Raw genomic sequence first — 14,193 nt, 5'->3', positions numbered from 1 at the left:
TCTAGTTTGTTCGTTCAAAGCACTTTCTGATGTAGATCTAGCTGAGGTTTTCCTACGAGTTTTCTCACTCAAAATAACACCAATCACATCATCATATTTTAGGGTACTAGATCCATAAATAAAATTACTCACAGCCATTACCAAGCCATTCCAACTTTCAAGCAAATAACACAAAATCAAGAGAGCCCTAATTTCTTCATCAAAATTGATACCCACAGGAGATAACTGACTAGTAATAGTATTAAACTTATTTAAATGATCCACAACAAATCCACCTTCTGTCATTTTCATATTAAATAAACGTTTCATGATAAATACATTGTTTGAAGCGGAGGGTTTTTCATATAGTTTTGCTAGCGTTTGCATCAACTCTTCTATCGTTTTCACTTTTGTAATATTAAATGCTATCGATGGTGTCAAACATAATCAAATGCTTCCAATTGTCTTTTTGTCCAAAAGATCTCAGTCGTCATTTGTCATAGATCCCTGATTCTTGGTTTTTCCATCCAACGACTTTCATAAGTCCTTCTGATAAAGATAGTCCTTTATTTGCATTTTCCATAACTGAAAGTTCTACCCAATAAACTTGCCAACCCTTAGCTTACCCTCATCTACCATCACTCCCACTCAACCGTGAGACCTTCCTGCAAATGATCGCTAAAAAAAAAAAAGACAACAATGGTCTAGCTAAAAAAATGACGACAATGACAACCTGACTCTGATACCACTTGTTAGGATTAACCTTAGATAGAAATAACAGTTATATGCAAATATAACCAATATTAGAAAAATAATAGATCACACATAAGAGAACACAAGACACCAAGATTTAATATGGTTCACCCAATCCCTGGGCTACGTCCACCAACAAGAAGTCCAATATTATTATGATCCAGTGATTACAACCTTATTACAATTTGTAATCCCTTACAGCTCAATACCGCCGCAAGAACCAATTTTCGCATCACACATTATGAAAATCCCCAACCCTACGCCTTTTTATATAAGCTTTTTGCCGCTTACAAAATTAGCGCTAAATTAATATAAAAATAATAGTCGATGCCTTTTACAATATAAGGTCATTTTTGGAAGTGGACCTAGGGTGCTACCACAGGAGCCCGCAAGGGTGCTACCCTTAACCCCATCTTGGAAATCCCCATAGAAAATATCTGGAGGGAAACCACACCAAATAAACCTCTGAGTCTGATTAGACTCCACATCACAACGCCTACTAGTGCTAGTCATATTACTTGGCATATTGTTTGGAGGCTTATGCTTAGCATATACTATGCACTCAGCTTGCACTATTCTCTGCTAGATAATGACTAAGTGTTTTGTCACTGCATTGTCAAAACCAAAATGAGGTCAACATAGTCTACATGCATGCCTTGCAATTGCATCCTCTTAAGTCTCCAAACATACCCAAACCAAACTGATTTTTATCTTAACTGCAATGTGATCAAGAGTAAATTAAAGAGGTTGCCATTAATATGACAACATGCCACACATCCTATATCACTCTTGCCAAAAAAAATTATGCTTCCAAATTTTAATGTGCTCTCAATTTTCACAATTACACAATCTAGCTTCCAATTGTATTTACTCTCCCTACTAAGTTGCACTTATAAAGGTTTCCTAGGTTGTGTTTTGAGGTTCAACTAGTTCTTAAATTATTTAAAGCAGCAAGACTTGTTGGTTGTCAACTTTAATGGCCACTATTTATGTTGTTTGAATATATCTACATTGTACTCATGTCAATATGCTCCAATGCCTATTACTTCAAAATACTTGAAACCTGGTTGAAAATGTCTTAAATCTTAGCAAAAAGCAATGTATCATAACAATTAAACTTAAAGCAAAAACATTATTGCTAAGGATTGTAAATTATGTAATTGAGTAGCAAGATATGTCATTAAAGTTCCATTTATGACAAAAGTCTTGTAAGCTCCTTTTGAACTATTTTTCCTATTTGTTGGTCCTGGTATCTGGTATGTACAATTAGTCAATTAGTAATTTCTTCTTTTTTTCTTGTATGTTGCTACAATTTTTTCTCATGCATACGAATTATTATTATTATATATCTGGTATCTGATTAGTTTGTTGGATGTAATCCAATAGTCAAGGAACTAATTAGCCTAGATAGCTCTCTAATACCATTTTTTCCTTATATATTATTTACATTTTTTTAATAAAAAAGATGTCATTAAAGTTAGCAAGCAACCCACAATTGTGATAGAAAAAAAGCTTTAAAACTCATCATCCAAAAACATTATCATGCTCTAATCAATAAGAGTATCTTTAAAACTCATCATCAAATACATTAATAGGTTTCTTCACATCTATGGGCAGCAATTGGCTATTTTCAGAAAGAGGTCTTATGAAGCCAATACCAAGGCTCTCAAGAAGGCCTCTAAAGCTCTTTCCCTTAACCTATTTGATTCTGATTTGCAAGTGCAACTTGCCAAGCTTCACTGTGTTAAAAAAATTGCCGATAACTATGTTGCTCGAGGTGCCCAAATCAAGGCTTGCCTCCATTGGTTTGAGATTGCAGATAAAGATTTTAAAGAATTCTTCCAGCCTCTCAGGGCCCGTCATACCAACTTTGGGATTAAAAAGATTAAACAAGGAAATATTATTCTTTCCAATCTCCCTGACATCCTACAAGCTTTTGTGCACCATTATGAAAAAAAATTTGTTTTGTAATGAAATTCATTTGCCCAGAGGGAGCTCTCAGAAAGTGTATTTCTGTTACTCCAAACTGCCTAGCGATCGAGCAACAGGCTTTCTGTGAGCAGCTTCTCACCATCGCGGACCTCAAGGAGGTTGTCTTTTCTATGGAAAATGACAAGTCCCCTAGGTGTGACAGGTTCCCTTGTGAATTTTACAAGCACCTCTAGGAGTCTATTGGCTAAGACCTGCACAAAGTCTATCTTGAAGCATAGTATACTAAGAGTCTAAGAGCCATCATTAACAAAGAAAACATTAAATTCATACATAAAGCAAGTGACCCTAAGGATATTTGTAACTAGTGGCCCATCACCTTGCTTAATGTGTCATACAAGATCATTGCTAAGGCCTTAGCTCTCAAGATTCAGCATCTTCTTCCCTTAATCCTACAACTCGAGAAAACTGGTTTTATCAAATCCAAATATATTCTTGACATCATTGTTGTTTAGGAAGGCATGGAGTGGGCTTGTAAGTCCAACTAGTAGCCTCTGTTTTTGAAAATTGATTTTGCTAAAGCTTATGATCAAATTGAATGGCCCTTCATTTTGGCTATGCTCCAAGCTTTGGGTTTCAGCCCTAGTTTTCTCCAGTCTGTGGAGATGTTAATGCTTGTATTACCATAAATAGCTCTCAATTTGAAGCCTTCAAGCTCTTTCAATCTATCCATCAGGGTTTCCCTTTGGCTCTAGCTTTGTATGTTCTTGTTGCTGAAGGTTTTGGTTACCGACTTGCCCACTCTATTTCTTCTGGTTTGGTGTGTGACATTTCCTTGTCTAAGTCTTCTTCCCAACTTGTCAATGGTCATTTTGCTAATGATTCATTTCTCACTCTCCTAGAGGACGAGGAGAATATTACTAATGTCTTGCAATGCATGGATACCTTTTGTCAAAGCTTATGGTTCAGATATTCAATGGCACAAGACGCTCTGTTAGAGGCAATCCTTTCCTCCAACTCTGCCTTGGCTTGCTCAATTTGAGTGGAAATAGGTCACTCACAAGGAGATTTTCTACTTTTTGGGCATCCCCTTTGCCTTTCAAACTTCTCCGGTGGATTTGTGAAATGTTGTGCTCATGAAAATTGAGATAAAGCTTGACTACTAGATTACCAAACCCCTCTCTCTTGTAGGGAGACTCCAAATTTGCTCAAAGGTGTTGGCTACAACTCATGTGTATGCCTCCTCTTTTTGGGCTCCCTCCAAAGCCCACAAGGAGTTTGACACCTGTGGAGGAAGAAACACTAACATTGCCCATAAAACCCTTAAAAGTAGGGTTTCTTGAATATATATTGTATAGACGTTACTGGAGACCAAGACCTACAAAATATTCAAGGGTTGGTCATGTGAAACAAAAGTCTAGTATATACCAAGGTGCCTTGTTAAGGGATTTTGTGAGTTATAGCACTGTCCTTGTTTCTAAGAGGGCTAAAAGGGGCTCTTAAGGCTACAAGGCATAACTAGTCAGTTTGAAGAGTTATGGGAGTAAACCTTGGAAAGTGGATGCAAAATGATGGGGGATGAGCCAAGAACCATAGTGGGAGGGTTCAAACTTGTTTTTGGAATACTTGGTGCATTTTGGTGAAGTTTTAGCAAACTAGGCCAAATAAGGCATTTTGGGTGAACTTGGGGAGTTTTGAATTGTTGGGAGAGTTTCTTGGGTATGGGGATAGTAGAAGGATTCTCTAGGTTAGGGTTGGGAGAGAAAACCCTATAGTGGACTAAGGGTAGCCTAAGAAGAGCTAGAAAGCTCTTAGTTGAAGAAGCTCCCCATCATGCGAACTTGGTGGAAAAACTGGAAGTGGTATACTGCCATGCCCTTCACTAGTCATAAGCCCAACTTAGGGTATCAGTAGCTTTCTCCCCATCTCCCTATGGTTGATACTCTCAACTAGCGATGGCATCTTCAGTCTTCTCCTCATCATTGAAGAGTTTGATTTGATACTATTTGGGACACTATCACTAAGCCTAAGATTGCCCGTTTTGCTTGGTGCCTGTTGTTTCAAGGGCTTCCCCTTAGGCCATGACTCAAACATCTTGGTGTTCTTGATCCTTGGTGTCCTTTTTGTTGGCATCCTTAGTCATTTTTGTATATTTTCTGGTTCTGTAGGCATGCTTAGAATTATTGGCAATGAATACATGAATTTTTCAAGTCTTTCAAGCTAGAACCCTTTTCTTAGCTCATGATTGTGATATGTGATTCCCCTAGGATTCCTCATCAATTTACCCAAATCTGGCATACTTTCAGGATGGAAATTTTGTTTACTTTGTGAGAAGATAGGAGTGTTGTTCTCTTCACTCAGCGTTCTTGATATCAATGTTGCTATGTACACTAAAGCATGCATTTGTAATAATGTCATGTTGCAGATCCAAGTCCAAGCCAACAAAGTGGCGTTGGCGATGGCCTACCTCTAGGAATTGCTCAATCATTGCGGTAACGCGCCTTGCACGGTCACCAAAGTTCCTACTGACTTTTCGACTAACCACACTCCATCATGAAACACCATCGAGGTCACAATTATTTTGCCCGTCGCTCGCATACGCCGTGCTCGCAAGCTCCCCGTCACCACTCTCCTAGTGGTGGCGATGTTGGTTGACAGCGCCACTCAATTTTTTCGCCTCACTGCGATTCTGGCTGGTCTGCAATTCCTATGGCTCCCCCTCCTGTTGCTCCTTCGATCTCTAGTGGCTCCAAGTGGTCTTTCCCCCGTCTGAAATCTAGCAATTTCTCAATCGTAGTCAGAGGAGAAAGACAGAGAAAGTTGATGAAGATGTTGATGATAGCTAAGATGTTGATGATAACTAGATTGTTCTTAGTCCACCTACCAATCCCAAGGATTCCTGGAGTTATAATGATCGTAATGATGCTCCTTGGGATTGGTAGGTGGATGAGGAACAATCTAGCCATCATCACCACTTGGAGCCACCAAAGACCAAAGGAGCAACAGGAGGAGGAGCCACAAGAATTGCGAACCAGCCAAAACCATAGTGAGGCGGAGAAGCTCAGCGGCACCACCAACCAACGTTCCCTCGCCCCCCCCCCCCCCCCCCTTATCGTAATGATGCTCCTTGGGATTGGTAGGTGGATGAGGAACAATCCAGCCATCATCACCACTTGGAGCCACCAGAGACCAAAGGAGCAACAAGAGGAGGAGCCACATGAATTGCAGACCAGCCAAAATCATAGTGAGGCGGAGAAGGTGAGCGGCACCACCAACCAACATTCCCCCCCCCCCACCCTCGATTGGCACTGCTCTTGCAATCTGAGGGAAATGCTTATATGTTTTTTTGGTGAATAGTTGTTTCCAGCTTTTGTCGTGTGAACTTTTGTAGGGTGATTTTGTATCCTTCATCCTCTTTTTTGTGAATATATGTAACAAGTATATTATTTTATTAATAGAAAGGAGCTATTCATAAATTTAAAAAAGGGAGTTTCTCATTAAATAACTCTTTAACGACCTTTATGAAATTGAATTTTTACTTAATTCTTTTGTGGGTCTCATGGGGGCTCTAGGATCTATTTTTAGAGTAAGAGGTCCAATAAAATCGTCAGCTCCTAACCCTCAGAACTGCACATTCGAGGGGATGAAATTAGGCTTGGCATACCATTTATAATTTTCTGTGCCCTTTTTTATTAGCTAATATTTTGAATTAGTGTCAAAAATAAAGAAAATGTATTATATTTTCATTTCGAAAAAAAAATCATTAGACCATCAGCTTTTCAAAATGTCTAGACTGTAGATAGTAGTTTTCTACAATCTATAAGAATTATTTGCTGTATTTTCTGGGCAGACTGTGTTTCAATTTTTTGCATCACTCAATCCATCATCAGGATGAAACAGCTAAAGGAAAAAATTATAGAGTGGATTATAGAATGTGTTTCCTTTAGCTCTTTCATCCTGATGATGGATCACAGTGTGATCCAGAACGTTGATGCAAAAGATTGAAACACAATCTGCCCACAAAATACAGCAAACAATGTCTAAGACTCCAATCTCCAATTTTTGCACTCAACTGCATTACTACTATTGAACCACCAGCTTTATGATATTCCTATTCCTAAAAAAATCAGACCGTAAACTCACATTTATTTAGCAAACCCCTATGGGACTTTAAGATTAAATTACTACTTAACAATGACTTGATTTGATATCTTGGAATAGCTAGCTGCTCAAAAGTTCACAGAAGTCATTCTCTAACGCATGTTTTCCTAGATTATGAGCTGTGGTGGTAATAATAGAATTGCTTTGGAGTGAATTTACAACTAAAAATCTTTTCAAATTATATGTTTCTCGCCAATTGCTGATTGTCAAAACCGAACCCTCGCTCAATAGTGAAATAAGTCAGGTTAGTATGATATCTGAAGTCTGTATTAGGTCTGAAATTATCCATTCTACTCTAAGCTAGCAATCACTTCTTTAAAACAAATAAACTTAAAAAGGCATTCTGTTGATTAAAAACTTGCATTGTCTTCCAATGAATGAATCGAATTACTCACAAGGAAAGTTTTTGCAACCGGACCAAAGAATGTGAAAAATTAGAGATTTTACTTGTACACTCTTGTTATGTAATGGACTCCATCCAGGAATTGCCCTCCACATGTGACAGTACCATAAGTCAGCACAAAATACAAGGCCCTTGATCAGTCCCAATCTGCCACATGGGAAAAATCCAAAAAAATGGAGAACAATGGCTTCTTTTGTTTGAGGTGCTGTACAAACATGCATCTTTGATGAATTTCAGTTCTGTTATTTGAAATTAATTGCTTGCTCTGTTCGAATTAAAGTGACCCCAAACAGGTTTATGAACTGAGATTTGGGTTGCTGAACAGTAAATTGGAACACTCGTTGATGATCCCCAATTGTAGATATAACAGCTAGTTTTAATAAATTTTCATCAGCAAAGCGGTTCAGATATTGACGAGGCTCTAACAAACTTTCATCAGCAAAGACTGTGTTTCAGATTTTGATGGGGCTCCCCACACTCTCAATGCTTCGCGTTCAACTAATGTGTCCAAAGATGACATTACTTTCGTAAGAGCCCACCATGCAAATGGAGCTGCAAAAAATGCATATGCTCCTACAGACAATGCTCTTACTATACCATTAGAGTAGAATGGAAAAGCCATGGCAAGGAGTGACCCAAATATACCTAACCAAGGGGTAAAAAGTGGCAAAGCTGGAAGTAAGAATGCATTTTTCAGAACAACCCCAAAAGACATGGAGCCTAATAAGTAAAGCCCCCAGCCCATTAGAGGATGAACTGTTCTCGGAACAAGGAAAAAAGGTAGTAGATGACTTCCCACCATACAAGTGAGAACCAGTAGCTTAAGAAAATTTGGGTACAGTAGGAAACCCTGTTCAGGTTTCATGTGGCAAAGCTTCGACAAAGAGGGATGAAAACCCTTGAAAGCAATTATAGACACAGCCATGGTGACCATGTAAAAGAGTGACTCCAGGAGAATCAAAGGCATCTCTGCACCATACCTGCACAGTACTCATGTTAGATAAGTGCACACTCAATTAAACAAAGAGATCGTTGACTTCGTTTGGTAGCCAAGCTTCCTTACCCTATCGTTTGAAACCTCTGCTCATGCCAAGAAAGGCCTAGAGGCAGGACAGGCCATGACCACCAATACCATGGCTTCAACCAAGGCGCGCTAGGAAAAGTGATAACACTATTTGGTCCACAAGGTACACGCCATTTCAACTTCAAGTCTACAAAACAGAACAAATACCGTCATGTTTGAATTCACTATGCTTAATCTTATCAGATTTCCACAATCCATTAGAAATGTAAATTTTTTGTTTCTGGATTTGATTGAGTATGTTTTTTAGCATCAACATTTCAGATCACACTCTGCGATCCTTATTAGGATGAGAGAATAAAAAATGTGATTCAAAATGTTGATGCTAAAAAACAGTCAAATCCAGAAACATAAAAATTACATTCACTATGCGTATTAAATTACTTCTACAGTCCTTACTGAAAGCATGAGCAAAAAGTATCATTTTACTGATCTATGAAAGTTTTATCCAACATTGGAAAATATCAACCCAAAAGAAAGAAGTCGTGATATGAAATAGGATACAACCTTGTAATTAACAATAAATTATAATTGTTGATATAAATCACTCCCTAGTTGGCAAAAAACATACAGCTACGACATTAGAGAGCTTAAATTCATTGAGAGTCCACAAACTTTGAAAATCTGAAATTTTGATTAAAAACTGGTAATCTTTTGTAGTAACTGAAACATCTAGACTCAATCGGAAAAACCCAGCATATCCAAACATTCAAACTAGCCAGATTTGGAAACTACATTAAGTAAAATTTTAACTTTTTAGCCAACTAAAACGAGCCTGAATTTCAGAAGTGCTAAACATTGGCAATATGACAAACTAATGGCATAATCTATAGAGTATCCGCACATTCAATCTAATTTATGCAATTAACTTTATTGAGATCAGAATATACCAGTAAAGAACAATATCGACAAGAACAGGCATGCAACATAATTTAGGCAGGCTGCTGCAAAATTGGCCATCCCAACTGAAAACATACAAAGTGACAAAAATATGTGGCTTGATAAGGAATGTTCCTGGGGTGTTAAAAAATGGGTCTCTACATTTGCTATTGTTCAAGCAAATGAAAAATCTGGTAGATATAAAAGTAGCCTTTGAGAACATACAGTTAAGAGCTCATCCTGATTAATAGATTTAGTTGGCTGAACAAAATTAATGATGCTTGAGAGCTCTGCAGGCTTATACGATACTGGCAGAAATTTGATAGCAACACACTCTGCTGAGTGGTGAGGTGAAATATGTACAGAGCAGAAGAAGCATTCTTCAGCGACTTTCATTAACACTTCGAAGGCACAACTGGCTCATACTAAACTAAACCAGTTCTACTTGCAAATAATTTGGAAATATACATTTGAAAAATTTGGGAGCCCTACCCGAAGCTTTTCTTAATTGGTTTTCTTCAGTTGATATGCTATGACCTATACTGGTTAATCGCTTGATGATTATTTAATATGTACTTTGGATTGAATGGCATGGATGTCCTTGATCGTTAACTAAAATGAGAATATTATTGTCATTCCTCTGCAGTTAATTGTCTGAAATTGACTAGAAAAGGCATTTTCGACTATATTTTCCAGTAAGATCAGAGAATTTACAATAAAAGTGTACAAAATATGCTTAGGTCACAATACATTAAAAATCTTGAGGAACCCCCTGCACCTATTATCAGAAAAAAATTAAAGCGATAATCTGCAATACGGGAACCCCTGATTCTCTCTGAAATTTTCTGAATCAGAGAGACAGTCATACTCGTTACTGACAGGAGGACAGTGCTAAACTCTATCATATGGGATAAGAGATGAACTTTTAAAAGAAAAGTTACTAAAAAATATTTGAAAAGAAAACCTGGAAAAGCGAATCCTCTTAAAAATCTTGAAAAACCTGGGTAAGAAATCAAAATACATATCTGTATTATAGAAACAGATTTACTTACAGAAATATGAAGCATCCATCTGATATCCCAATGGAAGTCGATAAAGTCCATCAAGTTTTGATCCATTTCCAGGCGGATGAAACATCGGCCTATCAAGCAGATCGTCAAAATATGAAACCAAAAATCCTTGGTCTGCACCATCTCTATTGCTTCTCAAGCTACTCACTTCATGCAGCATGCGACGGAACTCCTTTTCAGAAGGCTGCACACAACGAAGCCAAATTCAGTGAGCTAAATTCACAGGCATGGAACTACAACCAGGCATGAATTAAAGACTTTCTGAATAGATCAATTCTCTGAGAAATTCAGAGAATCTGGGCAAGTAAATTAAAAGAACAAAAAAGGGTAAAAAGCGGTTTAAATATCATACCTGCAATACAAAAAGCCCTGTATGGAAAAGACAGGGGTTTATGAAGGTAGCACAAAATTGCCCGCACTGAAAAAGCTCATCTGTATTCTGCAGGAAAAGATTGTCTGCATCAAGCATGACAACGCGTTCATAATCCACAAGCGTCCATGCATATAGTTTGTTCAATGTAAGAGTAAATCGCTTGTTGAACCCCTGCCGATAACTGTAAGGATTCTCAATGTTATCCACAGACTTCACTATGACCCCATCTTCATGTCTGCAGAAGAAAGAAGAAATATTAGACTGGCCTTTCATTTGCCATTGGCAACACCAGAGGAAAAAAAACAAATTTCCAACAAAAGCTCAAAAAACTATACTCATAAAACTAGATTTTCTATCTCTTCAATGCCGTATCACCAGAATTCCAAGCCTTGCTACGGCCTAAATCTGGGCTCAAGATATGCACAAACTCCCCCAGCCTCGCAGAAAGCAAGGGAAATGGATCTAACTGACAAATAAAGAAATGGATGGAGGAGGGTCTTACAGGGTCCTTATCCAATTCTGCGGAACATCCATGGAAGCAATAACGATGAGGTCTGCATCCACTTTAAGGTGAATCAACGATAGAAGCATAACCCTGATAGCTACATAAAACTCATAGTCTCTCGGCGTTCCCATGTACATCATTGTAGCATATGCATTTTTGGAGCTCTGTTTTGCAGGCGAGGCAGCTCCGAACGCACCAGAGAAGCTGATTCCAGCCAAGAGAAGGGTACAAAAGGCAAACCTAGCCTTTTGAACTGACATCCGATCCATCTTGCAAAGTCCAAAAAACCGAATGGCAAGATAACCTATATTTGATGAGCCCGTTTATAAGCATACAGATCTCTGCGCTGTCAATAAAATGTCAGCAACCCTGATTTCCTCAATCTATCGAAATGCACAATATTTTCCACCTCCGTTCACTGCGAAAGATCTGCCCGGCGCTCAAATCAAGAATCCCGAGACTGAAATTTAGCCAAGCGACGAAATTAGCGGGATTATTAATGTTTAATTCTCGGGCTCTTCCTGTAACTTTAGAGCAAGCAATTTAGGGGAAATGCAATAAAATATTATCAAAGGTCACTTGTCAAAGTTATAGCACAAAGGCTGCCAAAGCCAAACTGCAGCTTGCTACTATTGTTACAGTTTACGAAAAAGCAAAACAAAAAATATCCCCTTTCGGTGTACCCTAAAGAAGGAAAAACCAAAGCGTTCAACTCTCCTCCCAACTTTCTTCTCTCAATATCTTCAGGAAACAAACGAATCGATGGACACATTCAAAAGAGGACAAAAATCTTTAGAGACCTCTACAAAGCCAAGACAATGACAAGCAAACTTTTCTTCCTCTAAATAGAATCAAACTTATCACAAAACCTCAGCGTCCTAGAACAAGAATGAAACATGTCAACAGACTACCGAGGCAACATTTAAGACCCCATGGCCCCTTATATTCCTCGCACAGGCTCCTACCGCCTCAGGGCAAAAATCTTCAATCTCAATCATATCCAGCAAGAACTACTTGGCATAAAGTTAGAATATTTGCACAAATTTAGTAGAAAAGTTGTTTAAGTAGACAGAAATCTTAAATAAACAAGCTCTGGCTTTTATTCGGCAAACAATGCCGCCAATAAAAGGCGCACAGAGCAAAGCGCTACTTTATCTCAAGGCGCGTGAATGAAGCAGTCAAGCAAGTAAAGCAAATGCAAATGTGGCTAAGGCTACCTCTTCCGCCATGGATTAAGTCGTTCCCACCTTCCGACTCCCGCCCCTCATCTCCCCACTCGTTTCGCTTCACGAGTACCGAACGGTTCAACGCGTCCCGCCATTTATTGAGAAGCCGGAATATTATCCGAGCCGTGTAGTTGGAGCGACTCAGCGACGGGTCAGACGACACCGGCGAGTCAGCAAGCTGTGTACTCCAAATGTCACCTGGCCGTGGTGGGATTCGAACCTGTCCCCGCCAAAAATCTCCCCTACGATTTGCTGCCCCTCCCTCGCCGTCCTCGTGGTATATTCCTCTTTGTGCTCCGTATGTGCGTTTCTTTATTCATTTATTCATAAATATTCCGACGACTAACGTTCCCGTTTTTGCACTATCTCAAGTGGGAAATAGTCGGCGTTTATATAATGCCGACATTCCTACGTGGAATGCAAGACTCATCGTTGTATCATAGCGTGTATCATAGCGTGTACCGTTTCTTTAGATGGTGGTATTATTGTTGTTGAATAGGCGAAGAAGAAAAATGAAGAGTGTTTATTTTGACGCGGACTAAGAAATTGTCAAGGAAAATATCTAAGGATGTTTGACTTCATTTATAAATGATTTAAAGAACACTTAAGTGTGGGCAATGTGAGAATAGATTGAATAGGTGTATAGAATCCAATTAATTGGTAGTTAACATCAATCATGTGGAGGATTGTTTTGTTCAAAGGAGACGAAGACGGGGAGGACACTTGTTTTTTCTAGTTTTGTTTTGTTTTGGACATGCGTATCCTCCCTCTTTACCTCCTTATCTCGTTATCTCGAGCAAACGGTACTCCTAACTGTACGGGAATCAATTCGAGTTGCATATGTCGAACATAACATGTCAACTCTTCTTTCATAGATTATTACATACCTCGATGTCTAGGTAATGGATTGGATTGGTATAAAATATTGAGATATTAATATAGTATCATTAATTCAATTTATTTATTTTTAAAACATTTATTAATTTTGAGGGTTGAGTTTAATTGCTTTAAATAGTATATTTTATTGTGGAGACCTAAATTATATTCTACATGTGGACATCTTAATGAAATTTTAAATCATCATTTTTGGTCTTTTGTAGTTGGCTTCTAATATGGAGGTAGTTTATGACTAAGAGTGGATTTCTAAGTAGAGAACCCTAGTCTATATGATTGTTTTTTATGTATTTTCTTGTAAAGAGCTTGTATTTATCTAATGTCGATGTTTATATGGAAAAGATATTTGTAATCAATATTCAATTGAAAAAAGAATTATTAAGCAATATAAATAATTAGTCTTAGTTTAAATAATACATGTAGTATTTAAATATGTTTTGCATCAATATTGACGAAATATCTTCAATTTTGAATATCTCTAGTGTTATTGAGGATGATACTCCAAATATGGATTTGTCTTGGAAAGGATCCATAATTGAAGACACCATCAAAAAGGACATTGTTCTTAACAAGAAGGTTGTTTTTTCTCTATTTTTTGGCAAAGCATGGGACCACCAAACATTCCAAAAATATAATTCTTGATCCTAAAGTTTGTACTTAAAGAGACAGCTCCAATGGAATGTTTTGTGAGTGGGACGACCTATTGTGCTTCACGGAATGGCCTCTAAGATTTTAGAATTCAACACTTCTATTTTGGGGGCAAGGAGGAAGGGAGGAGAAATTTAAACACCAAACAAATCTAACCTAAGGTGAGGCACCAAAGGTTTTACAACACTCCAAAATCTATTCATCACAAAACATAATATGATTTCATAACATGAATTATCATAGTTAGTGAAAGAGTGTGGGACATGATCAATTAACTTAAACATTTAAGTTG

General features: G+C 38.0%; 1 protein-coding gene across 3 annotated transcripts; it reads right to left on the bottom strand.

Moving 5' to 3' along the window:
* Nucleotides 1-7,249: 7,249 nt before the first annotated feature.
* On the bottom strand, nt 7,250-12,427 carry LOC149533234 (putative glucuronosyltransferase PGSIP8). Of its 3 annotated transcripts, none has more exons than XM_089805059.1 (6): nt 12,351-12,427; nt 11,131-11,593; nt 10,608-10,863; nt 10,238-10,439; nt 8,289-8,436; nt 7,250-8,205 (listed from the first exon to the last, which is right to left on the bottom strand). In XM_089805059.1, exons 2-6 carry the CDS (start codon nt 11,400-11,402, stop codon nt 7,647-7,649), a joined length of 1,437 nt encoding a protein of 478 aa, XP_089661185.1. In that variant the 5' UTR covers nt 11,403-11,593; nt 12,351-12,427; the 3' UTR covers nt 7,250-7,646. The 3 variants fall into 3 exon arrangements, with proteins under 3 accessions (XP_089661185.1, XP_089661186.1, XP_089661187.1); XM_089805060.1 differs by lacking the exon at nt 12,351-12,427 and adding an exon at nt 11,817-12,342; XM_089805061.1 differs by lacking the exon at nt 12,351-12,427 and adding an exon at nt 12,045-12,169.
* Nucleotides 12,428-14,193: the final 1,766 nt, after the last annotated feature.

The sequence above is a fragment of the Cupressus sempervirens genome, chromosome 10 (assembly GCF_028749045.1).
Source record: "Cupressus sempervirens isolate cs-2001-9-10 chromosome 10, ASM2874904v1, whole genome shotgun sequence".
NCBI lineage: Eukaryota > Viridiplantae > Streptophyta > Pinopsida > Cupressales > Cupressaceae > Cupressus > Cupressus sempervirens.
The sequence above is the reverse complement of the archived record's forward strand: the minus strand, read 5'-3'. Positions and strand labels throughout refer to the sequence as shown.